Source organism: Bos indicus x Bos taurus, chromosome 3 (assembly GCF_003369695.1).
Source record: "Bos indicus x Bos taurus breed Angus x Brahman F1 hybrid chromosome 3, Bos_hybrid_MaternalHap_v2.0, whole genome shotgun sequence".
NCBI classification, from domain to species: domain Eukaryota; kingdom Metazoa; phylum Chordata; class Mammalia; order Artiodactyla; family Bovidae; genus Bos; species Bos indicus x Bos taurus.
This window is the reverse complement of record NC_040078.1, coordinates 70204171-70231664: the sequence shown is the minus strand read 5'-3', so window position 1 is coordinate 70231664 and position 27494 is coordinate 70204171. Positions and strand designations below refer to the sequence as shown.

The window sequence follows — 27494 nt, the reverse complement described above, 5'->3', positions numbered from 1 at the left end:
CCCTTCTACCACGTGAGGACACAGCAAAATGGCCATCCACGAACCAGGAAGCAAGTTTTCATCAGACACTAAATCAGCTAGTGCCTTGATCTTGAATTTACCAACCTTCAGAATTGTGAGAAATAAATTTCTGTGGTTTATGCTGTCATAATACCAGTTTATGGTATTCTGTACAACAGACTGAACAGAGACAGCAAATAATGCAAACATTTCCACAGTCAACATATAAATGTCACCCTCATTGTGACCATCAAGCCCCCTTCACAGGGAGAGGGTAGCAATCCCATGGCTCAGTCACAGCCATGATCTGTCTCATCCTTTCCACTGTTTCTCTTCACAGGTCTTGGTATGATTTGCAGCTTCCTTTTGCATGTATTCAATTATAAGATTTACAATTACAGCCACACTTAGATTTAGTAGAACTCTTCTGATCTTTCTGCCTTGTTCTCTCCACTCACTGCCACTGTTTCTCCTCCCCAACACACACACACACACATTGTTTCCTTGCACCCAGCACAATCCTGGACCAGATGAGGTCACCTCGCCTGGGTTGGGATTGTGCTGCATCTTGAATATTCCATTCTCTTGTAAGTTACTGTCGGCATCCATCAAAGCTGGACTTCCTGGTCACCAACATCGGCCCTGTGATCCTCTCCTGCTCCTATCCATAAGATCAACAGCTGTGTTGGTCACAGTGACCACCTGGCTACTGTGACCACATCACTCACACGCCATGCTGTTTACACAAAGGCCCATAACTAACTGGCCAAACCAACTTGTTGGCTTCTTTACATGATGGACAAGACTCTTTACCCAACCCCAGTACCCTGGGTGGGGAACGACCCACTTTCTGACTCAACGCACTGGGAAAACTGCCCCCCAGAAAACAAAGCAACTCTACGATGGTTCCTGTTTCCCCCGCTTCAGTCTGCATCTCCCCATTCCTGTGGTGCCTGAGTATTAACGAGCAGCTGCTGAGTCACAGGGAGAGCGGCCTTCCCAGCTGCAGCCTTTCAACATTTGACCCTTCAACCCTTGACTCCTGCCTCCCACCATGTAGATGATATAATAAGGGCTCTGAACTAAAAAGGTCAGTTCTTATCAATCCCTCCATCTGCCCCTTAGAGAGTCTATCCCATAGAAACCCAGACTAAAAGGAAAGTCACTATAATATGCATCACAGACCATTTACTGAGTACTGACTGTTTTCAGGGCATTCTGTACAGCCCCAGGGACCCAGAGATGGCACAGACACTGTACTCATGGAGCTCCAATGGGGGGCTATGCATGTACATAGGTGTGTGTGTTTGTGTGTGTGTGTGTGTGTGTGTGTGCGTGCACATGCTTGATTTCTTCCCATGTCATAGGCTAATTCTTTCACAAATAGTTACTGAGTGTCCCCATGTCAGACACCATGCCCTCAGCTGGGGAAGGAGTGTGGAATCTCTGTCCCATTGTGCAGATTACGCTTTCACATACATAGTCCCATTTGTCTGCTTCCAGGCCTCTGGGATGTGAGCAGTATCTGTTACAGCTCTTCCATCTTCCTGAAATGGAAAAGCTCCAAAACAGGATTATTGCTTAAGGTGAGTCAGTCCAAATAAAACATGATGAGAGTCAGGTATCCTGGACCACACTGATAGAGGAATCTCTTAAACCCCAATACCTACTCCCAGCATGCCAGTCCCCACAATCTCTACTTCTGTAGACAGAGGGATGTAGGGAGGGAGAGGGATGTAGTGGTGAAGACTGCAGCTTCAATCCAATCTGGTTTTACCATTACTGGGTCCACAGCTGGGAGCACATGACTTAAATTCCCCATGCCTTGATGATTCTGCCTTCCACAAAACACTCGAACAGTCACACAATTCAGTCAAGTTCTTTGCTACTTTCAACAAGGATCACCTTTCCTTCAGTTTCCGATAACATATTCCTCATTTCTGTCTGAGACTCCATCAGAATGGCCATTACCATCTGTATTTCTACCAGTGTTCTCTACTGTGATGTGTTGTGTAGGAAGGCAGATGCTTCCTCTCCTGCTCCCTTTTCTTTGAGTCCTCATGAGAATTACCTTTAAAAGCCCCTTCAGGAGAAAATATTTTCACACCATACGTATCTGATAAGGGGTTAATATCAAAATTATATAAAGAATTCATACAACTCAATAGCAAAAGCAAACATAATAAAAAGCAAAACAGACAGATAATCAGATTAGAAAATGGGAAAAACACCTGAATAGATATTTTTCCAAAGACTTATAAGTGGTCAACAGGAACATGAAGAGGTGCTCAGCATCATTAGCCACCAGGGAAATGCAAATCAAAAACACACTGAAATATTATCTCACACCTGTTAAAATGGTTATTATCAAAAAGACAAGAGATAACATGTTTTGCCAAGGATGTGGAGCAAAGGAAATCCATATGCACTTTTGGTGGGAATTTAAATTGGTGCGGCCACTGTAGAAAACAGTATGGAGGCTTCTCAAAAAATTAAAAAATAGAACTCCCATATGATCCAGCATCCCATACGTGGGTACATATATAAAGGAAATAAAATCACTGTCTCAAAAAGATATCTGTACCTCCATGTTCATTTGGAACATTATTCATAATAATCAAGACATGGAAACAACTTAAGTATCCATTAATAGAAAAATGGATAAAGAAAATGTAATACAAGCACACACACTTGAATATTATTCAACCATAAAAAAAATGAGGAAATCCTGTCATTTATGACACAAATGGACCTTGAAGATAGTCAAGTGAAATAAGCCAGAACGTGAAAAAGAAACCCTGTATGATCTCACTTATATATGGAGTCTAAAAAATCCAAACATAGAAACACGACAGAATGGTGACTGCCAGGGACTCAGGGGTGGGAGAAATGGAAGAGACTGATTAAAGGTACACACTTCTGATTATAAGGTAAGTAAGTTCTGGGAATCTAGCACACAGCATGGTGACCTAGCAAGGTTATGCACAAAATCCTTCAAGCTAGGCTTCAGCAGTGCATTAACCAAGAAATTCCAAATGTACAAGCTGGGTTTCGAAGAGGCAGAGAAACCAGAGACCAAATTGCCAACATTTGTTGGATCATGGAGCAAGCAAGGGAGTTCCAGAAAAACATCTGCTTCATTGACTATGCTAAAGCCTCTGACTGTGTGGATCACAATAAACTGTGGAAAATTCTTAAAGAGATGGGAATATCAGATCATCTTACCTGTCTCCTGAGAAACCTGTATGTGTGCCAAGAAGAAACAGTTAGAACCAGACATGAAACAACTGGTTCAAAATTGGGAAAAGAGTATAACAATATTGTATATTGTCACCCTGCTTATTTAATTTATATGCAGAGTACATCATGCAAAATGCTGGGCTGGATGATGTGCAAGCTGGAATCAAGATTGCCAGGAGTATTTACACCACAAAAATTGGCAAACACTACAAGTCTCTTTTTTTTCTTTCTGAAAACCCAGTTTATCAGCACACCACTGACTAAATTTAAAAAAGAGTAGCAAGATATATAACATGGGATAAATAAAGTGATTAATTATATGAGCAAAAATATAGAAATATGTTTTATATACTTTTAATTCAGAAATTGATCTTTTGTATTTAATATTTGACCAAATGGCCTCATATTCCTATTCAACTTTCTCCTATCCCTAACAACAACAACAAAAAAACATAAGGACTCCAACAAATACACTGACATTTTTCAGCAGCATTTCAATCAGGAAATTTTATGCAAGATGTCTCTTTACATTGCCACAAATGGAAAGACTCAACTCATCTACCAATCTGGAAAACCTGATTACACCATTGTATGCTCAACAGAATCAAGTGAGACTTAGGTGAATGAGCACAGTTTTATTACTAAGGATGAGAAGCCTAATCAAGAAGTGCTTTGGATTTCAGAGGTCACTAAATCTGCAATTTGTAGATTTTGATGGGGTCCAAGGTGGGGGCGATATCAAATCTCCGCTGCCAAAGCAGGCTTTCAGCCAGATAAAATTTTTCCTCAACTCACATACCAAGTGCTTATACTGGGAAAGCAAGTTAAACAAACTACAGGATATTATGGCTTGATTGCCTTCACGTTACAGTTCATGGAGAATGGAGTACAGTGCACCAATCCAAATGTCTCTCTTTCTGTCCATCAGAAAAAAATTTGCAAGAATCCACTGAACTCCCACTGCATGAAGAAACTCATCACACTCAAGCCAGCCAGCCAAATCAAAGATTTTGAATCACAGTAAGAGTCTTAGCAAAGAAAGTTAATAATATCTAGATGGAAACAACTTCCCCAAATGAAATATTTGAAAGCAGCACTAATAACTAGAAAAAGCTTTCTATCATTAAAACTGCAAGTTTGTTATTTAAGAGTCGGAAATTTAAGAAATATGTGACCTGACATCTTAACTCTTAAGAGGTGCAATGATTTTTCTGCAATTACTTAAAACAAATGCATCTATAACACTTCCTGCCCAAAGTAAATTTAATGAGATTTAAAAAAAGAAAAAGATTGGGAGCCAGAAGGCTTGAGGTCAAATAATAACTCTACCCCTTAAAAGATGTCTGGCCCTGGAGAATTCAATCTTCTTCCCTTTATAATTATTGTCACCATGAAGTAAAATGCTGTGACTGCTTCCTGAAGTAGATGATCTATGCTTATGGGTCTGGAAACAGATTTACCTGGAGCCCTCCCCAGGTGGTGCTAGTGGTAAAGAACCCACCTGCCAATGCAGAAGACATAAGAGACACCGGCTTGAACCCTGTGTCAGGAAGATCCTCTGGAGGAGAGTATGGCATCCCACTCCAGTATTTCTTGCCTGGAAAATCCCATGGACAGAGGAGCCTGACAGGCTATAGTCCATAGGGTTGCAAAGAGTCAGACATGACCGAAGTGACTTAGTACAGCATATTACATCAGTGGATTACAGAAATTCATATGTGCAAAGGTCTGGTCAACTCCCTCATTTTATATTCAGGAAACTGAGGTTCTAAAACTAGGCATGATTCCTTAGTATACTTAGATCCATGTCCTCACAAAGAAAATGCAGAATGTCTCAGGAGTTCCCACAAAACTGTTCCTATCCCTTTCCTACGGTCTTTGTCTTGCCTTCCACCAGAATTTCTTTCATCCATGTTTAATTACTCCATTTAGATTAACAAGATTCTTCCCTGTACACTTTTCATCTGTTGTAGTATGGAGCCAGGTCCACTGTAAATACCCATCCAAAACTGGTTGAATGAATGGTCAATCAGTTAATAGAAATCAAATATATTAGTCCAATTCATCGACGTATAACCTTTAAAAAAATCACGTGGAAGAATCATAACATTTCTTCTGCTTCAGGATAAGAACTGAAAACAGTCTACAACAAAAGAGATTGAAGAGCATGTTTTACATATTTGGACTTTTTAAAATTCAGAATGCTCAGTGTGGATGAGCACATATCGCTGACAGTGTTAGTCTTGTTTTGGTTTTGTCAAATAAGTGCCTTTGTGGTGTGCTTCAAAGTTACATTAGAAGAGAAGTTCCCAGGGAGGCAAGGAAAAAAAACCTTTGAGGAAACTTGAAGAAAGACCAGGACAGAAGAGCAATTGACATAGGGTCAATTATTTTCCAACCCTTTATAAGAAAACTCTGCCAGCTAAAATTAAACAGTGAGTTTCTGCTGCCTGCCCCTTTGTAGAGGGTGATTGGACTGATATCATATAAACAATTTTGTGTTACATTCTTCATTCTTTTTTATTTGCATCCAAATCTGCCATATTTCAGCAATTATGCCAAATATTGATTTACAATTTCTCTTAGTTTATTCTAATTAGGCATCCAGATGTGATCCATCAGGTTATTTTATTTATGGCCTTAATATTAATAGTGTGGTTCAGTTCAGTTCAGTCGCTCAGTCGTATCCAACTCTTTGCGACCCCACGAATCGCAGCACACCATGCCTCCCTGTCCATCACCAACTCCCGGAGTTCACCCAAACTCATGTCCATTGAGTCGGTGATGCCATCCAGCCATCTCATCCTCTGTCATCCCCTTCTCCTCCTGCCCCCAATCCCTCCCAGCATCAGGGTCTTTTCCAATGAGTCAACTCTTCACATGAGGTGGCCAAAGTATTGGAGTTTCAGCTTTAGCATCATCCTTCCAAAGAACACCCAGGACTGATCTCCTTTAGAATGGACTGGTTGGATCTCCTTGCAGTCCAAGGGACTCTCTAGAGACTTCTTCAACACCACAGTTCAAAAGCATCAATTCTTCGGCGCTCAGCTTTCTTCACAGTCCAACTCTCACATCTATACATGATCACTGGAAAAACCATAGCCTTGACTAGATGGACCTTTGTTGGCAAAGTAATGTCTCTGCTTTTGAATATGCTATCTAGGTTGGTCATAACTTACCTTCCAAGGAGTAAATGTCTTAATTTCATGGCTGTAGTCACCATCTGCAGTGATTTTGGAGCCCCCAAAAAATAAAGTCGGACACTGTTTCCCCATCTATTTCCCATAAAGTGATGGGAACAGATGCCATGATCTTAATTTTCTGAATGTTGAGCTTTAAGCCAACTTTTGCACTCTCCTCTTTCACTTTCATCAAGAGGCTTTTGAGTTCCTCTTCACTTTCTGCCATAAGGGTGGTGTCATCTGCATATCTGAGGTGATTGATATTTCTCCCAGAAATCTTGATTCCAGCTTGTGCTTCTTCCAGCCTAGCATTTCTCATGATGTACTCTGCATATAAGTTAAATAAGCAGGGTGACATTATATAGCCTTGACGTACTCCTTTTCCTATTTGGAACCAGTCTGTTGTTCCACGTCCAGTTCTAATTGTTGCTTCCTGACCTGCATATAGGTTTCTCAAGAGGCAGGTCAGGTGGTCCAGTGTTCCCATCTCTTTCAGAGTTTTCCACAGTTTATAGTGATCCACACAGTCAAAGGCTTTGGCATAGTCAATAAAGCAGAAATAGAGGTTTTTCTGGAACTCTCTTGCTTTTTTCATGATCCAGTGGATGTTGGCAATTTGATCTCTGGTTCCTCTGCCTTTTCTAAAACCAGCTTGAACATCTAGAAGTTCACAGTTCACGTGCTGTTTAAGCCTGGCTTGGAGAATTTTGAGCATTACTTTACTAGTGTGTGAGATGAGTGCAATTGTGTGGTAGTTTAAGCGTTCTTTGGCATTGCCTTTCTTTGGAGCTGGAATGAAAACTGACCTTTTCCAGTCCTGTGGCCACTGCTGAGTTTTCCAAATTTACTGGCATATTGAGTGCAGCACTTTCACAGCATCATCTTCCAGGATTTGAAATAGCTCAATTGGAATTCCATCACCTCCACTAGCTTTGTTCATAGTGATGCTTTCTAAGGCCCACTTGACTTCACATTCCAGGATGTCTGGCTCTAGGTGAGTGATCACACCATCGTGATTATCTTAGTCGTGAAGATCTTTTTTGTACAGTTCTTCTGTGTATTCTTGTCATCTCTTCTTAATATCTTCTGCTTCTGTTATGTCCATACCATTTCTGTCCTTATCCAGCCCATCTTTGCACGAAATGTTCCCTTGGTATCTCTAATTTTCTTGAAGAGATCTCTAGTCTTTCCCATTCTGTTGTTTTCCTCTATTTCTTTGCATTGATCGCTGAGGAAGGCTTTCTTATCTCTTCTTGCTATTCTTTGGAACTCTGCATTCAGATGCTTACATCTTTCCTTTTCTCCTTTGCTTTTCACTTCTCTTCTTTTCTCAGCTATTTATAAGGCCTCCCCAGACAGCCATTTTGCTTTTTTGCATTTCTTTTCCATGGGGATGGTCTTGATCCCTGTCTCCTGTACTATGTCACAAACCTCCATCCACAGTTCATCAGGCACTCTATCTATCAGATCTAGTCCCTTGAATCTATTTCTCACTTCCACTGTATAGTCATAAGGGATTTGATTTAGGTCATACCTGAATGGTCTAGTGGTTTTCCCCACTTTCTTCAATTTAAGTCTGAATTTGGCAATAAGGAGTTCATGATCTGAGCCACAGTCAGCTCCTGGTCTTGTTTTTGCTGACTGTATAGAGCTTCTCCATCTTTGGCTGCAAAGAATATAATCAATCTTATTTCAGTGTTGACTATCTGGTGATGTCCATGTGTAGAGTCTTCTCTACACATAGTGACTAGTAAAAACAAAGGTAGTCTCCAAACTATGCTGACTGCTGGTAAGATAGTTTTTGCAGTGTTCACAGACAAGGCAAGAGAAAAACAGGTCATGGGGAGTCAGCAGGGCTGAGACACACTAAGGTTGACTAATTGTCTATAAGAACTAACTTGAGCCACCAAGCTCCTCTCTGGAGACTTAAGAATTGTATATCTTTTAATAACAAAACAGTTCTATTCATTAATACAAGAATAATATCCAAACTAAGGGAGCGGACTAGGCTGTTTGGAGGAAAGGTGACCAACAGGAAAGTTCTAGAAACCAATAATTTTTATCACTAGTATTTATTGATCATTTCCTTTTTTGTAGTGCACAGTAAAGTCTCTATATTAGTTGTTGTTGCTTGGTCACTCTTTGTGACCCTATGGACTGTACCCTCCAGGTTCCTCTGTCCATGGGATGATCCAGGCAAGAATACTGGAGTAAGTTGCTATGTCTTCCTCCAGGGGATCTTCCAGACCCAGGGATCTAACCCACATCTCCTGTGTCTCCAGTATTGGCAGGTAAATTCTTTACCACCGAGCCATCTGGGAAGCCCACACTCTCTGTGTAACATGCACTGTATACTTTAACTCTCAAAACAATTCTGCAAAGTACTATTATCCTCCCTCTTCCTAGATGAATAAACCGAGATGTAGAGTAGTTTTTATAGACAATTAGCTCACAACTAGTTAAAAGGCATATTCTGAAATCAAACAAGGGGCTGTTGTGCTGTAATCACTAAACTGAACTGTGCTCAATGAGGTACAACTGCCCCACAGAGCTCAACCTGGAGAAGGAAAGGCATGTAGGGTGTCAGGTAAGTGAACAGTCATCCTGTAAAAGGTGCTAAGAAAGCAGGACTGTGACAGGTGACGAGTGAAAGTTCAGGGAGGATATATTACCTCAGTAAAAAGAAAATTGTTTAAAAATCAAAGGAAGGGCCTGTAAGATGGTGTGCCCCATGCTTCCAGGACTGGATGGTTTTGTGACAGCAGTGAAGAGTTTTAACAGGGAAACGGTACAACCAGATTACCCTAACCCTCCTTTTAACACCAAATTCCTCCTGTTGTGTCTTGAGGAGGCAGAGTGCAGTAGGTAGTTAAGAGTCTGACCTCTCTAGTCTGTTTTCCTGAGTTTGAACCTTACTAGACTAGCAATCAGAGGCAAGGGTTACAGTACAGTACAGTTCAATCCCTCAGTTGTGTCTGACTCTTTGCAACCCCATGGATTGCAGCACGCCAGGCCTCCCTGTCCATCACCCACTCCCAGAGCTTGCTCAAACTCATGTCCTTCAAGTTGGTGATGCCATTCAACCATCTCATCCTCTGCCATCCCCTTCTCCTGCCTTCAATCTTCCCCAGCATCAGGGTCTTTTCTAATAAGTCAGTTCTTCACATGAGGTGGCCAAAGTATTGGAGCTTCAGCTTCAGCATCAGTCCTTCCAAAGAAATCCCAGGGCTGATCTCCTTCAGAATGGACTGGTTGGATCTCCTTGCAGTCCAAGGGACTCTCAAGAGTCTTCTCCAACACCACAGTTCAAGAGCATCAATTCTTCGGCACTCAGCCTTCTTCACAGTCCAACTCTCACATCCATACATGACCACAGGAAAAACCAGAGCCTTGACTAGACGAAGCTTTGTTGGCAAAGTAATGTCTCTGCTTTTCAATATGCTATCTAGGTTGGTCATAACTTTCCTTCTAAGGAGTAAGTGTCTTTTAATTTCATGGCTGCAGTCACCATCTATAGTGATTTTGGAGCCCAGAAAAATAAAGTCTGACACTGTTTCCACTGTTTCCCCATCTATTTGCCATGAAGTGGTGGGACCGGATGCCATGATCTTCGTTTTCTGAATGTTGAGCTTTAAGCCAACTTTTTCACTCTCCACTTTCACTTTCATCATGGTAACAAATATAGAATGAAAAATTTGAGACATTGCAAGAATTACCAAAATGTGATGCAGAGACATGTAGTAAGCAAATGCTTTTGGGGGGAAAAAAATGGTGCCAATAGATTGCACCATGAAGGGTTGCCACAAACCTTCGATTTGCAAAAAAAATGCACTATCCTTGAAATATGATAAAGTGAAACACAATAAAATGAGATATGCCTGCAATGGAAGGACAGTCTGATGTATTATAATCGTAATAGCTTATCATACTTGGCATACATGATCTCATTTAATCTTCAAAGCACCCTATGCACCAGATTTTTAACCCCATTTCACAAATAAGTGAACTATGCCCACATAGGATGAGTATCCCAGGAGAACTGAAATCAAAACTGGGTCTTGAATGACAAGTCAATTGTTAAGGGAGAAAATAAATGTAAACAGGCGATGAAAAGGGCAGAAATGCTGTTCAGACTCATGTTAAGAAAGGAAAACATTATATACAAAATGTCCCAAAGAGAGAGAACACAAATCCCCAGTACTCAAGTTGAAACTTGTTAAATATTTACCATAGAATTAGTGCAATCAAAGAGAGTTGAGTTCTGCAATATTACTAAATCATCAGTTAAGTCAGTTACATATTATATTTCAATAGGCTTCAGTGGGTTGTCTTGGCTTAGAAGTCTGGTCATTGTTTATACTTGACCTTGGAATATAACTTCATATCAATGCAAAGAGCTTCTTAAAAAAATAAAATAAATAATACAAAAAACCAGCCACTAATGAGGGCAAAACCAATAAAGTTACCAAGCATGTTGGGTGGGAAAGGCTAATATAATCAACCTCTTTAAAGATTGTCTCATTCCTCTAAAATGTAACTCTTATGTGCAGTAGTGAGGTTTAAAATAGTAAGGACATCCAGTCAAAGGTTAAAGAGGTTGACTAAATCTTAAATGATCATTTTTTAAAAAGTACTTATAAAATTCACCAGTCCTTCTAGTATTTGTCAATGTCAATGTAATGATGCAGTTTTCTGAGTTTGTCCTTAGTTCTTGAATTAGATAAGAAAACTAAGTATTCTAGAGAAGTAAAAATGCTCTGGGTCAGAGTTTCCATTTTATAAAAATTCTCAGTTGTCCAGATCATGGTTTCTTTAAAAGGGTAGTTTCATTTTCAAGGTTATGAATAGGTGGATCAGTGCTAATTTTCATTGTAAAAATCCATGAATTTAAAAACAGGTTACCATTTAAAATAAATTAGTTTAACTGAACAAGAAAGTGATTTATGGACTAGAAATACATTCCTTATCTTCCCTCTCAGTTAGTTTAGTCTACTTCTACTTATTTTGAGCTGTACATTTACATATTTTTGGTTGATGTACTTCAAGAATGAAATTTTAAGGATTTGATAATCTTATAATAATCATTTCATAATATATACATATATAAAATCATCATCATTGTTCACCTTAAAATTATACAGTGTTATTGGTCAATTATATCTCAACAGAGCTTGAAAAATTGAACTAGAGGAAAAAACAAACAGAGAAAAATACATATGCAGCATATGCTTTGCACAAAGATCAAAGTAAATACACAACAGCTGCCATTCATTGTGTCTATAACATGTGCCAACATTCCTGCAAGCGAGGTATTTATATTTACCCCATTTTTTGAAAGAGGAAAGTGAGACACAAAGGAAATTGACTTTCTTGAGTTCACATAAGGCACAACTGAGATTCAAACCTCTACCTTTCTGACTCCAAACATGCTTATTTCCTATTTTTTAAATGAAACATTGAGTTTCTTCTTGGAATATCATTGCTTTTCATTTAGAAAAACACAAAAAATAAGGACAATTTTCACACACTTCTAATTCTGCAGATACTTCAAACCTTTGCTTGTTTTCCCTTTGAAACATTCCAGCCTTCTGCCCACACTCCCCAGGACAATTTCTTAATGTTCTTCAGTCCCACACCCCAGCTTCCTTCTTGAGCTGCCCTGCTCCCTGTCACTTGGGATCCCTGGGACCTTGGGATCAGTTCTTCCTCCTTGCTCTTTTATTTGGCCCTGAAATCAGACTTCTTCCCTTCTGAGTCAATATCCTCACTAAGAACTGGAACCTCAAACCCCTCTCTACAGATTGTAGCCTGAGATTAGCCTCACTCACTCCTTAAACCTACTTCCAACTCTCAAAGATACCCACCAGGGTCAAAGCTCTCAGTCTCAAGTCTGATTGAGGGGGAAAGAGAGTTTTTATAAGAAAGAATTTAGCAATGATAACCTTATGTAAATTCCTATGAACTGTGGTGAAAAAGTCATTTGCTGGCAGTTAGAGACAGAGAGTCTAATTTCAAGGAGAAAAAACACTCAAACTCACTTTTTAAAAGATTTTGGAGATGAACAGAGATAAATCAGAAATTAATTTCTTACTTAGAATTGAAGGCAAAGATCTTTCAGTTAAAAAAGGAAATCCTAGTGCACACACTTGGTATCATATCCAAGGTTCTAAAACTTGAGCAAAAGAGTCTTGAAAGAGACAAAAACAAATTTGAAGTATCTCAGGTAAACCAGATTTTGCTTGGTTTTACAGCATCCTTGCCTGCTCCTAAGGGTTTGTCAACTAAATAAACAAACAATGTTGTCTTCTTTCACTTATTCAAAGTCACAACTGGCTACTCTTACCCTGGCAATGATGATTGTACTTATAATACTGATTTTAGAGAATACTTTTTACTTTTTTAAAATGTGTCCAGATATCTTTTCTCCCCTCTTTCAAAACTCTTCCCCCAAATTTAATCTCTCCAGCATACCTCGTCCAATTAATCCAAGTCTACATCTGGCTCGGAACTTGGGTATGCTAGTTCTCCTAAAGAAAGCTGGGCTTACTCACAAACGTTGCATCTAAGCTCTCAGGCACTCAGTTAACATATTAACACTTTCTATGTGCTAGGCCCTGTGCTAAATGCTTTAAAGTATTTCATTCAATCCTCACAAAACCTACAAAGCAGACATATGTTCCACAAGGATGAAAAAAAACAAGTCAGAGACATGACAGAGAATTTACGTAGGGTCATACAGCAGCTATGTGGCAAATCTCAACTCAGACTACCCATATCCCGAGCCAGACAGCTCATTACGGAGGCTCTGCACTGGACACTGTTGACTGGCTCCTAGAAATCTTTCCCAAACCATTCTCTCTTGCCTATTGCCCACAGATGTTAGGAAAGTCAAACCTATTCTTTCCCACTGTAGTAAGTAGGCTTGTTCATTGATGCCTACGTGGCATCAATGATAATCTTGGGCAACAAGATATAAAGGAGAGTCTAATGAAAACTTCTGGAAATGTTTTCCTCCCAGATTAAAAGAAAGCCATCTTTTTCTTTACTTTCCTTTGTATTTTTAAAAATTTATTTATTTCTAATTGGAGGATAATTACTTTACAATATTGTGCAGTTTCTGTCACACATCAACAAGAGTCAGCCACAGTCAGCCCCTCCCTCTTGAAACTCCATCCCACCTCCTACCCCATTCCACCCCTCTAAGTTTTCACAGAGCACCAGTTTGAGCTCCTTGCATCATACAGCAAATTCCCACTGGCTATCTATTTTATATATGGTAATATATATGTTTCCATGCTACTCTCTCAATTCGTCCCATCCTTTCCTTCCCCTACTGTGTCCATAATCTGTTCTCTATGTCTGTATCTCCATTGCTGCCTTGCAAATAGATTCATCAGTATCATCTTTCTAGATTTCATATATACGCATTAGTATATGATATTTGTTTTCTCTTTCTGACTTACTTCACTCTGTATAATAGGCTCTAGGTTCATCCACCTCATCAGAACTGAAAAAGTCATTTTTTTCATCTGTATTTTTCCTTTCAGTTTGGAATGGTTTTATAAAGCTATTGTACATGGATCTAGGATGGTCATCTTGGTATCATAAGGAAAAGACCAAAAAAATTTTTAAATAAGGACCTTGATATGATAAAATAGAATCACCTACCTCCCAGCTACTTATGAAACAAACAGTAAGTGTTGTTACAGTTTAAGTGGAAGTGTTAGTTACTCAGTTGTGTCCAACTCTTTGTGACCCCATGGACTGTAGCCCACCAGGCCCCTCTGTCCATGGAATTCTCCAGGCAAGAATACTGGAGTGGGTAGCCATTCCCTTCTCCAGGGGATCTTCCTGACCCAGGGATCCAACCCGGGTCTCCTGCTTTGCAGGCAGGTTCTTTACCATCTGAGCTACCAGGGAAGCCAATTTGGCTTTCTGTTACTTGCCAGTGAAAATATCCCTGTCTGATACCTACTAATCACCCTGCTGCCCAAGGATGGCAAAATTTAAGGAAGGTCAGTGACTTTTAAATCTTTTCTTAAAAATAAAACATACTATTCTGGTCTTTTCTAGAACTCAAATGACTTTCTGGAACTAAGTGTGTGCTGAATATGATAACCATAGTAAGCACTCAGCAAATATTAATTGAATTGATGAGCAAATGTACTCTTGGAATTTACCATAAATGGTCATTAAAACAATTGACATATGTCAGCAATTCCTGAGCTAAATTCTACGGATACTGGACCAACACAAGACATAGAGAGGTGTGGTCTCTACCCTCACAGAGTTTGCAGTTTAGTTAGAAGTAGGAAGACAACTGGAACACTATGAGGGCAGTGCCCTTATGGTACTTTAAAACAGCAGAGTCTTAGAAACAGCTTTTTTAAAAAAGAGAGCTTTGATAGTATCACTTAAAAATAGGAATATTCTGCAGAAAAATGAAGAAGAAAATGACCAAAATGATTATTTATGGATGGGAGGATTTCAAGCAATTTTCATTTCCCTCTTTGAATTTTTCCACATTGAAAAATTTCAAAATATAGATAAGTATTAGAGGGAAAATAAAAAATCTATTGTGTCACTAGTACCAAGAGATTTGAGATCCTTTCTAAGTCTATTATTCGAATTTACAGCAGATTAGTTTTACTTGAATCTAAGCAACAGAAACAATATTATTGTAAATATCTTGGAGCAAGCTATGAAGAGAGAAAACTTCTTAAAATGAGAGCCACATAATATTCACAAATATGAAATATTATCATCCATGGTATATAGAGAATGCCAAATTAACTGCTACTATAAAACATTATGATTCAATTCAATTTAAAATCCTTAGCTTTTAATGCTGTTTCGTAACTACTATGTGCAATTTATATTGTCTGTTTAGTTCCCTGCTGTGTCTTCTCTTGTTTCAATATTTTGCCCTAAGAATTTTCATTAATTTATAAATGTTTATTACTATTATAAGAAAATAATAACCTTCATAGAAAAATGGATCACCAGCTTCAAATGTTCAATTTTCTATCCCAAGTAGTATCAGACACTGAGAGGTGGGGACTAATTTGATTACTAATCAGACTTAACAAAAGAGAAGCTCAACACTTACCAGTAGAGATCATTGACTTATCGCCTTAATTATTTCTCTTCACTTAGTCCTTTAATCATATTTTCTGTTTGCTTTCAATTTTATCTCCCTTTTTGAATTTCTGGCTTGCAATCTCCACTCCCTATGACCCTCATATTGTTAAATCACTTATTTTCAGTGATCCTACACGTCATAAAAACCATCTTCAGCTTTAGAAGGACCAAGTTGGGAAAAAAAAAAAGCATCAGGAATTGCAAACAGGTAGTATCATTGTGCCGCTGCTGCTGCTACTGCTGCTAAATTGCTTTAGTCGTGTCCGATTCTGTGAGACCCCACAGACAGCAGTCCACCAGGCTCCCCCGTCTCTGGGATTTTCTAGGCAAGAATACTGGAGTGGGTTGCCATTTCCTTCTCCAATGCATGAAAGTGAAAGTGAAGTCGCTCAGTCATGTCCGACTCTTAGCGACCCCCATGGACTGCAGCCCACCAGGCTCCTCGGTTCATGGGATTTTCCAGGCAAGAGTACTAGGGTTTCCATAACAAAGTGCTGCAGACTGGATGGTTTAAACAGAAATGTACTGTCTCACAGTTCTAGAGGCTGGAAGTCCAACATCAAGTTGTCAACAGGGTTGATTTTTTCTGCGGGCCACGAGGGAAGGATAAGCCCCAGCCTTTCTCTTGAGCCTACAGATGGCCATCTTCTCCCAATACCTTCTCATGGTCTTCTCTCTGTATGTACATGTCTGTGTTCTAATCTCCTCTTCTTATAGGGACCACAGTCATACTCGATTGAGGCCCACACCATTGGCCTCATTTCAGCTTAATTAACTCTTTAAAGACTTCCCTGGTGGCTCAGAGGGTAAAGCGTCTGTGTACAATGCAGGAGACCTGAGTTTGATCCCTGGGTCAGGAAGATTCCCTGGAGAAGGAAATGGCAACCCACTCCAGTACTCTTGCCTGGAAAATCCCATGGACAGAGGAGCTTGGTACAGGCTACTGTCCATGGGGTCGCAAAGAGTCGGGCACCACTGAGCGACTTCACTTTCACTTTCATTTACAAATAGAGTTATAGCTGAAGCATTGGGTGTTAGGCTTCAACATAAAAATTTGTAGGGAGGGGAAAGACAAAATTTAGCCCCAGACACAGCTATAACCAGAAAGATGATCGATTTAAGTAGGTAACATGGACTTAGACAAAGGTAACAAAGAACATGCTTCCTGGGTTCAAAGAAATGCAAGCTACTGCACTTTGACTTTGAATTATCTGTGCTGACAAACAGAAAAGATCATTGATGATCCATCAAAAGAGGAAACAGATACCTCCTGGATCCCACCACATCTGTGCAGGGAACTGGGTTGGATGACAAGAGGATAATCAAACTCTCCAAAGACAGTCCCCAGAGCATGGGGCACAAGAAGAAATGGCACCTCACGGTAATCTGCCCATAGACAAAAGAGTTTGCCTTACAAAAGGGGCAGGAGACAAGAGGAATAGTGAGAGGGGTCCCACCAGACAATGAGAAATTATTTAAAAATCCAAATCCATACACCTACACTTGAAATGTTCTTCACTTGTTAAGTACATTTCTTGTGGCTTACTATAAAAACAATTTGACAACGATTCTCAAAAAACCTTTAATCCTAATATCGACCAGAATCTCTCTAAAGCATGATTTTTCAAGCTGTGGCTACTGTACTTGTCACATCTTTTTCTCTTTTCTCTGGAAAGACATTAATCCAGAAAGGCAAGCTCCCAGGTGGATAAGTTTAATTCAAATATATTTTCTGATACAACAAGGCACAGCAATGGTCTTGTCAATGAAGGATGTGTTCCCTAACTGGGAGCCCTACAAACAGAGTGATTTGGTGCCTCTGGCTAGTGAAAGAACCAAATGGCTTCTTCTGGGCTGGAAACAAAGGTATAATGCATATTACATTTGGGTTGGGGCTTCCCTGATGGCCCAGATGGTGAAGAATTTGCCTGCAATGTAGGAGATTTGGGTTTGATCCCTGGGTCGGGAAGATCCCCTGGAGAAGAGAAGGCTACCCACTCTGGCATTCTTGCCTGGAGAATTCCATGGACAGAGGAGCCTGGTGAGCTATCATCTATGGGATCACAAAGAGTTGGACGCAGCTGAGCAACTAACACATACACACACACACACACACACACATATGGGTTGAATTTTTAGCCAGCACAAGATACAAATGAACTATGTAGTAAAAATTATCATTGAAATTTTAATTCATAAAGTATAATAATGGTTTTCTGTATACCATCAGTTCAGTTCAGTCGCTCAGTCGTGTCCGACTCTTTGTGACCCCATGAATCGCAGCACGCCAGGCCTCCCTGTCCATCACCAACTCCCGGAGTTCACCCAGACTCACGTCCATCGAGTCAGTGATGCCATCCAGCCATCTCATCCTCTGTCATCCCCTTCTCCTCCTGCCCCCAATCCTCCCAGCATCAGTCCTTTCCAATGCTATTCAGTAATTCTTGATATGGGTGAACCATAGGAGCTAGGGCAAAACAAGGAACTAAGAAAAAAATCAAAATGCAGTGTCCAACACTCAAATAACCTACTTTTGAGGGCACTAACCAAGTCCTGTTCAATAGCCCTTGTTGCAGTGCTGCAGTGCTTGCCCCTGAACACATCTCTCCTCCAGCAACAAAATACAAAGAAACTATATGGGATGAAAAATAACTACATGCTTGCGGCAGCTGGGTCAAATTCTGGACAAAAGATACAAAGAGACCAAAAAACCCAACTGCTGCTCTGAAGAGCCCAGAGCGACTGTGGGGTACTGCACATGCCCCTGCACACAACAGTACCTAAGGGGTGGGCAAAGTATCTAAGCCACCCCTCTGACTCAACCCCTGGATAAACCCCTACTCTCACCCCATATAAGGAACAAGCTCACCCCTAGCTCAGGGGGCAAGTAAGCAAGGGAAACTGTAAGAATACTGGACTGGGTTGCCATGCCCTCCTCCAGGAGATCTTCCCCACCCAGGAATCAAACCTGCATCTCTTATATTTCCTGCATTGGCAAGCAGGTTCTTTACCACTAGCACCACCTCAGAAGTCCACATTCATATTTATCTTATTGTAACTGAAAGCATAAATGTATGTCCTTTTTTGTAGTGTAAAAGGTTTTCCTCCAAATGCCTCAACTGATTTTCCTCTTTCCTCATCCTCTTTAAAAATATAAATCATATTCATAATGTATCGTTTGGGATTTCAAGTTTAAAGAAAAGTGACAAAAGACACTTGCAAACCAGTATGAATGCAGAAACTTAATTTTTTTTCTCTTTTTCAAAATTTTCAGTTCAGTTCAGATGCTCAGTCATGTCCGACTCTTTGCAACCCCATGAATCACAGCATGCCAGGCCTCCCTGTCCATCACCAACTCCTGGAGTTTACCCAAACTCATGTCCATTGAGTCAGTGATGCCATGCAGCCATCTCATCCTCTGTCATCCCCTTCTCCTCCTGCCCCCAATCCCCCCCAGCATCAGGGTCTTTTCCAATGAGTCAACTCTTTGCATGAGGTGGCCAAAGTACTGGAGTTTCAGCCTCAGCATCAGTCCTTCCAATGAACACCCAGGACTGATCTCCTTTAGGATGGATTGGTTGGATCTCCTTGCAGTCCAAGGGACTCTCAAGAGTCTTCTCCAACACCACAGTTCAAAAGCATCAATTCTTCAGCGTTCAGCTTCCTTCACAGTCCAACTCTCACATCCATACATGACCACTGGAAAAACCATAGCCTTGACTAGACGGGCCTTTGTTGGGCAAAGTAATATCTCTGCTTTTGAATATGCTATCTAGGTTGGTCATAACTTTTCTTCCAAGGAGTAAGCGTCTTTTAATTTCATGGCTGCAGTCACCATCTGCAGTGATTTTAGAACCCCAAAAGATAAAGTCTGACACTGTTTCCCCATCTATTTGCCATGAAGTGATGGGACCAGATGCCATGATCTTAGTTTTCTGAATGTTGAGCTTTAAGCCAACTTTTGCACTCTCCTCTTTCACTTTCATCAAGAGGCTTTTTATTTTATTTTCTCTTCACTTTATTTTCTCTTCACTTTCTGCCATAAAGGTGGTGTCATCTGCATATCTGAGGTTATGGATATTTCTCCCAGGAACCTTGATTCCAGCTTGTGCTTCCTCCAGCCCAAAGTTTCTCATGATATACTCTGCATATAAGTTAAATAAGCTGGGTCACAATATACAGGCTTGACATACTCCTTTTCCTATTTGGAACCAGTCTGTTGTTCCATGTCCAGTTCTAACTGTTGCTTTCTGACCTACATATAGGTTTCTCAAGAGGCAGGTCAGGTGGTCTGGTATTCCCATCTCTTTTAGAATTTTCCACAGTTTATTGTGATCCACACAGTCAAAGGCTTTGGCATAGTCAATAAAGCAGAAATAGATGTTTTTCTGGAACTCTCTTGCTTCTTTGATGATCCAGTGGATGTTGGCAATTTGATCTCTGGTTCCTAAGCCCACCTAACTGGACAGTTTATTTTAAATTGACAGACATTTATGGAATCATTCCAAAGAATATATGATTTTCTACTATTTGTATGGGGAACTGAGTAAGTCATAGAGGGAAAGATCCAAAGATTCCATGTGCATACTACTTCTTTTGTTTTGTACCAAAATCAGCAACTAAAGCTTAAGGATTATTTCAGTACTAAATTCTAGATTCTGAAGTTTTCATTGAAACTGATATCTGTGGAAAGCAAAAGTCTTGAAAATACATAAACATCCCAGATCAGGATTATTCAGGTTGATTTTAGAATTGCACAATGAGTCAGTTGAACATTTAAAATGTTTTATTTTCTTGTCTCCCCAAAAATCTTTTCATAGTTATTAATAACCAAAGTAATTTGGGGGAAGTCTCTACTTCTAACGGCTTAGAGATGCCGATCTTCAATAGGGAATGAGAGAAAGAAGTGTGGATTGCTACACCGCAGCCTTCATTTGACAGCACCCTGTGTGCTAAACCAGAAGTTTGTAAACTGGGATATGTACTCCCATGGGATACCCAGAGATTTCCTAGGGGAACCCAGGCAAGGAATGTTTGAATGGAATCAATTTTTAGACCCTTAAGTTTCCTCCATATACTCTCCTAATACTGGTCTGTCTAAAAAATGCACTCCAAGCCATGTTGAGCCAGCTCCTGCCTTTCCGTTTTGTAATCAACTTTCCACTTTCACAAAAGAAATGCATACGTCTCACCATATGGTGTCTTCTTAGGGTGTACTGAACTTAGAAAAACATTTGTGAGACAAAGGGACAGTTTGAAGTATTATGTAGGTGTTGATATAATAAATGGCTTTGACTGGGCAACAAATATGATTGCAAGTAGTTTCCAATGTCTGCTTCCAGCACAACTGAAGGAGGACCTAATTGAGCTGTAATTTGACAGATCATTGAAAAAAAGGGGTAATAGATCACTATGTGATGTTTGTCATATATCTCTGAAAACTTCAAAGAACTGAGTGATGTTGTATAGCAAATAAGGCTTCCCAGGTGGTGCTAGTGGTAAAGAATCTGCCTGCCAATGCAGGAGACATAAGAGACATGGGGTTTGATCCCTAGGTCGGGAAGATTCTCTGGGGGAGGGCACGGCAACCAACTCCAGTATTCTTGCTGGAGAATCCCCATAGACCGAGGGGCTTGGTGGGCTATAGTCCACAGGGTTGCAAAGAGTCGGACACGACTGAAACAACTTAGCACGCACTCATGCAGGCATAAAACAAATAACAAATCCCTTTCCATTCCCATCTAGTTATGTGAACAGGTTTGTTAAGCAAAGGGATAGAGATGACATCTCTTCTATAAAAAATAAGAGAACAAACTCTGCAACAAAATGATCAGAGAGGAAGCCAAGACAACTGAGCATGTTGAATTCACCTCCTTTAACCAGAAACAATTTACTCCATGAAGTCATGTTAATATTTAATGTGAGGGTAAATAGAAACTACCCAATTTGAAATCAAATATTTAATTACTTCAAGTCTGAAATTCTGTGCCACAGATAATTTTGGTGGTAGGAGTTGTGAGCAACAAAGAGACTAGAATGCTCCTACAAAGTACTACACTTGCTAGTGAGGCAAAGATACTGTAATCAGTTTCATTAACAGGCAACCCTACACATAGTTACAAATTATGTACATGTGTGGTATCTTTTAAGATCTACTCCCTTAGCCACTTTCAAATTTAAAATACAGTATTATTAACTATTGTCACCATGACGTACATCACATCCACGTTTATTTATAACTGGAGGATTGTACCTTTGACCACCTTCCCCCATTTTCCAACTGCTCCCCCACCCCCGACCCCTGGCCACCACCAATCTATTCTCTGTATCTATGAGTTCATGTTGCTGTTGTTGTTGTTTTAGATTCCACATATAAGTGAGATCATTTGGTATCTGTGGTGATCATTTTGCAAAGTAGACAAATATCAAATCATTATGTTGTACACCTGCAAAGAATATAAGGTTGTATGTTAATTATATATCATTTTTTAAAAAACAGAACAAGAAATACCATGCTGGATTGATAAAAAGAAGGCAGAGACAAAATGCAATGGATATTCCATATGTAAATGACATGTTGGTTTATAATCTTTTGGATATACATATACACTATAAACTATCTAAAAATTGATAATTTTACCCATAGCACTTTGTACTCTGCCTTTGATGAAATAGAACTGAGTGATTTGAGAGTACTAAGGATATGATCATTCTTTCTAAATCACAGTTCAGCATCTTCTGTTACTATAGAAACATATCTTCACATTAAACGGTATAAATTAGTAAGTCTAAACCAAAAAAGAAAAGTTTCAAAACCTTGGAATAATCTTTCCAAACATACATCTTCTGCATTTTTATTTTCTCATAAACTATAATGCTTCCCATTCTTCCAGTTCCTCAAAGCAAATTTACAGATGAGTGTGACTATCTCTACTCAGAGCCAAGCTTATCTTTCACACAGGGAGCCACTGCACATGGATTCAGTGATGATCCTTTGAAGGAGTCAGAAGAGCCATATCATTTTATCCTCATGCATGACTGAGGGGTATAAAATCCCCATTCCACCTCCAGGACTAGAGCACAACCCACAAACACCCACACAAACAAATAGCAACTCAGGATGAAATTGAACAAACTCGAGGGACTATCAATTGAAATTTTCCACTCTAAAACAATTTCATTAGAGATGGCATTGCCAGAAACAGTACGTTATAGTTGACTTCCCCCAAATTACAATGCAGCTCAGAAACAAAGTCTCTATTATCATCTTTGGCAGAAGTTTTTAAGACCATTTTTATTTACTCCAAACTCTACTGGAACAAAGTCAGTACCAGGCCCTTTGCAATTTTTACGTCAAGTGTTTCCTGCTGTAATTAAGGAAGCAGTGGAACTCAAAGCAAGCACCAAGAGAAAGCATCTTATTGACTGGTGGAATTTTAGGAATTTCAAATTTCTGTTTTGCTGTACAACTACATTTTATTACCACTTTAAATCTTAAAATGTAATAAATACAAATTGCTTCAGTAATGATGGAAAACTTTCTCAGCTTTAATGAAACCTTTTATTTGCTACTGGAACTTTTATTCTTTCCAAATGGTAGCATAGACAAGAAAAATAATGACTACTTATATTGAGGGAAAACTTTAGCAATTTGAATAATTTTATTCTTGGGTGACTTTTAAGGCATTTGGAGTTTTTCTGTTTATTGTTTTCATTTATTTTTGAAGTACAAACAAAAAATATATACATATAGACACTATCACAATATTATTTTCTAATTCTATATCAAAATACTGAAAGCTATGTACCACTAACACCTGTCAGAGGTTGGTCTGATCTGATTGAGAATTTTCATGTATTTAGGGCTCCCCCACATCTCAGCTCTTGACCATGAGAGGCAGATCGTGTAAAGGTTAGTCACACAGGCTCTGCAGCTGGACTCCTTGGCTTTTTATTAGAGCCCTGACCCCCTCCTACCTGTAAAATCTCTGAAAACTTCTCAGTCCTCAGTTTTCTTATGTGTGAAAAGAAGAGTTACTAGAATCTGCCTCGTGAAGTGAGTGGGAAGATTAATGAGGTCTGTCCTGTAAAACTGTAGACTAGAGTCTGGCACATGGTAAGCACTTAATAAATATTTAGCTCTTATATGGTTTTCTTTTGTGAATCCATCCACCTCTAGACTGGATGCACTGTCAGATGATATCATTCATTCCACAAGCATCTGTTGAGCACTACTTTATATAGGAATAAGCAAAGGGGGCACAAAGATGAATGAGACACAGTGTCTACAATTTTAGTGCACGATTATTATTGCATCTTGCTATCTTTCTTGCAGAGTACCATGAAGCACACTCTTTCACTAGATCACACATTTTCCTATTTTTCCCATGTGCTTGGAACTAATCGAGCTTCAGAAAAATTTCACTTCAGCTTCTGAAATCTTAATCATGCACAATTTAGCCAGCAGCTACAGGTTTTTCCACATTGGAAAATAGATGATTAAATGGTCTAATCAGATTCTGACTTAGCCAAAAACTTGAAAAACATAGGAAGACAACCATGACTGACACATTCATTTTCCTGAATGTGGACACTACAAAAAGCAGCTGCAGAAAAATAGTGCCATTTACATCCCACTGACCCACAGCAACTAAAACTGCACAGTTCAGCATCAAACCCTTCAAGTACCTAAGTGTTAGTCGTTCAGTCGTGTCTGACTCTTTTCGACCGCATGCACTGCAGCCTGCCAGGTTCCTCTGTCCATTGATTCTTCAGTATTCTTCAGAATACTGAAATGGGTTGCCACGCCCTCATCCAGGGATCTTCCAGACGCAGGGATCAAGCCCCGGTCTCCCCCATTGCAGGCAGATTCTTTACCATCTGAGCGACCAGAGGATCCCCTCAAGTACCTAAACTGAACTCAATTTAAGATAAAATAGGAAGCTTATTTAGGCATAGTTTCATCACTTTCCAAAAAGTTCTGAAACTGACTTCCAACAGGGCACCTTATAGGCCTTTAGTTTTTTCAAACAATTTCATTTATGTCTTGCATTCAGAGAATTCATTAAAAAGCAAAATCTTTAAGTTTGACTATAAATCCTGAACCCAGCGACTAATGTGGTATTTCAGACATCACAAACTCCAAATGATCTTAAATATGTTGTCCTCTGCTAATTTGCTGCTCTTGAAAATGTGCAATAAATTCAATTAAAAAGGAAAGCATCTTCAAATTAGTTGCAAGATCAACTAGGATATTATCTGCTTACTAGATGTATCATAATAAAAAAAAAAACATCTAATATGCATTACATTGTTTAATTCAAAAGGAAACTGGATATTCTCTCTTCCAATAAAAGGACCAAGATCCATTGGGGGTTGGTTTTATTTTTTTCTTTTCAACAGCCAATAATGACTGTGTTAACTTTCTAAAACAGACTGAATAATTGCCAAAATATGTCTTCCGAGGAGTCACCCTGCCCAACACAACAGGAGATCATGTGTAAACACAAAGGCACCCTTCTTGCTTCTTCCTTCTTGCCTTTCTGCATCACACCACCTCCCCTGGTCACAATTTTTTTTTTTTTAAAACCCCTATGATCCTTTTGAGATGGGGCAGATAAAAATCCTGAAATATGGGGTACCCTCACAGGAAACCTCCCTCAGTGCGTGGCACAACTCGTTTGAATGCAAGACGCCACAGTGAGAATTTATCTCTAAGCCTTGATTCTCCAAACGAATGCGCATGTTTTGACCTTTGCTTTTGTATTTAAACACGTATGTTCCATCACGCAGGATCCTCTTGGTCTCAGCTAATGTCCTTGCTTAATGTATGCATTTTTCACATCCATTTTTAAATCCTTCCTGAGTGAACATTTCAAAGGGGGTAAACGTCATGGAAAGAAGTGAGGGAGGGGAGAGGGGAGATACGAAGCCTGGGATGTCTGCCATCCTCGCTGCGACCCAGAATCCGTATTCTTTTCCTCCTCTCCCCAGCCCCCTCTCCCCGCTCGCCCCTTCCCTCAGCAGCAGGAGGAACGGGCGGAGGGGCCGCTGGCTGCAGCCGCCACCTGCCGCGGCGTGGAAAAGCTCCAGTTGTCACTTACCCAGCAGGGTGAGAATGGCTCATTTTTGCAGGATCCCTTTTGGACCCGCGGCGGGCACGGAGGGTGGGTTCGGGGGACCTGTGCACGCCGGGGCCGCTACAGTCGCCTTTGCCGGGTGGTTCCGCACTGCGGTCGCCAGTGCGCGGGGCACTGGGGCTGGGCCGCCGCCCCTGGGCGCCCGGGCTGCACGCAGCCTCCCAAGGCCTCACCCGCCCGCGGTATCCACGTCCTCCGGTTGCTAAGGCGGGAAGGAAGGCAAGCGGGGAGGATTTAGAGAAGCCCAAGCGCTGCTGGAGCCGAGCCCAGGGAAGGTGGAAGTGAATCCCAGCTTCCAGCGCTTTTACTGGGCCCAGATGTGAGAGGATACCCAGGCCCCTGCTCTGTAGCTCTAGGGCTCTCGTTCCCTAGGCACCTGCGATCTGAACACACACACCCACTATGCGGACAGGTTCCCTAGGCACCTGCGACATGAAAACACACACATACACACACACACACGCCCTGCTTATGCTGGTGTGCTTTCTGCTAGGCCCTGGGAAGGGAGGGTTAGTTCAAGCTGTGGCTTTTGATTTTGTTTCTCCAACTGCCAGGGATTGCTGTTCCTGGATTTCCTCCTTGGAAAACCCCCAACCTTGCTCCTAACTGAGGTCACTACTTCTGGCAGACAGGGCTGAGGGTTCTGATATTCAGAAAGTGGGAAAGATGCTGTTCCTCACTGAAGCATGCTGGCTCCTGGAACTTGTATTTGAATCTAGTAGGGAAAATGCAAGGCTTAGACAGAGAAGCCTGGGTTTATTCAAGGGGGCCTTGGTGTGGAGGAAGTTGAAAGCCTAGGATTCAGATGAGCTATTCCTAGTCCTGTTTTTGCTTTGTCAGGTTCTATACTGGGTAATTTGACCTCCAGCCTCAGGTTTGCCTTGTATAAGTCAGGGTTGGACACATTCAAGGTGACTGAGTTCTCCATGGATCTCAGTTCTAGCTCAGCCACACTTACCAGCATGAAAAGCATCATCTCATTAATGGCATTCTGCTTTCCCACGCGTCCTAAAGGCCCACCAAGAACGTCAGAGTCCAGTCTGCTTCACATGACATTCAAGCCCCTTTATCATCTATCCCTAGCATCCTTTGTCAACCTCATTATGACCACTTTCTCCACCTCTGCTACCCTAAACTCTAGCAAGACCAAATTTTCACTTTCCCTCTCATGGGAACATGCTTCTACCCTGACAACTTGACAAACTTCTATTCATCCTTCAACTCTTACCTCAAATCTTGTCTTCTTTGACATCTCCAGGTGAGTTTATGACTCCTGCCTCTGGGGTCCCACTCTGCCTGGACATATCTGTTTCACACTTACTTACTGATCTGTGGCTGCCTTTCCTACTTGAACCTGAGCTTCTCTATTTCATGGTGTATGTCTACATGTATATCTATTATTTTTCAGTAGTCTCAGAGGCAAACAGCAGTGTAACAATTGTTTGGAGTATAAATGAAGGCAAAAAGAAAAATCTCTTCAAAATGGTTTCATTTTTACTGCTGCTGCTCCTACTGCCGCTAAGTCACTTCAGTCGTGTCCGACTCTGTGTGACCCCATAGACAGCAGCCCACCAGGCTCTGCCGTCCCTGGGATTCTCCAGGCAAGAACACTGGAGTGGGCTGCCATTTCCTTCTCATTTTTACTGAGTATTTACTAAATGCTCTCCTTGGTCTTTTATTGAGCACTTACTAACTGTTCATTATCTCACTTAATCCTTACCTCTATTCTCTAAAGTTGGTTTTTTTCCTCCATTTCATAAGACACCAAGAAGTTATTTTTTTTGCCTGAAGT

At 40.5% G+C, this 27494-nt stretch overlaps 1 protein-coding gene across 2 annotated transcripts in view; it reads right to left on the bottom strand.

Annotated features, from left to right (window-relative positions):
* ERICH3 (glutamate rich 3) overlaps positions 1 to 26078 on the bottom strand; it is a 120021-nt gene extending 93943 nt beyond the window's left edge. For both annotated transcript variants that reach the window (XM_027536872.1, XM_027536873.1), the window contains exon 1: positions 25667 to 26078. In XM_027536872.1, coding sequence (XP_027392673.1) covers positions 25667 to 25689 — 23 coding nt within the window. In that variant the 5' untranslated portion in view covers positions 25690 to 26078. The remainder of the gene's footprint in view (positions 1 to 25666) is intronic.
* Positions 26079 to 27494: the final 1416 nt, after the last annotated feature.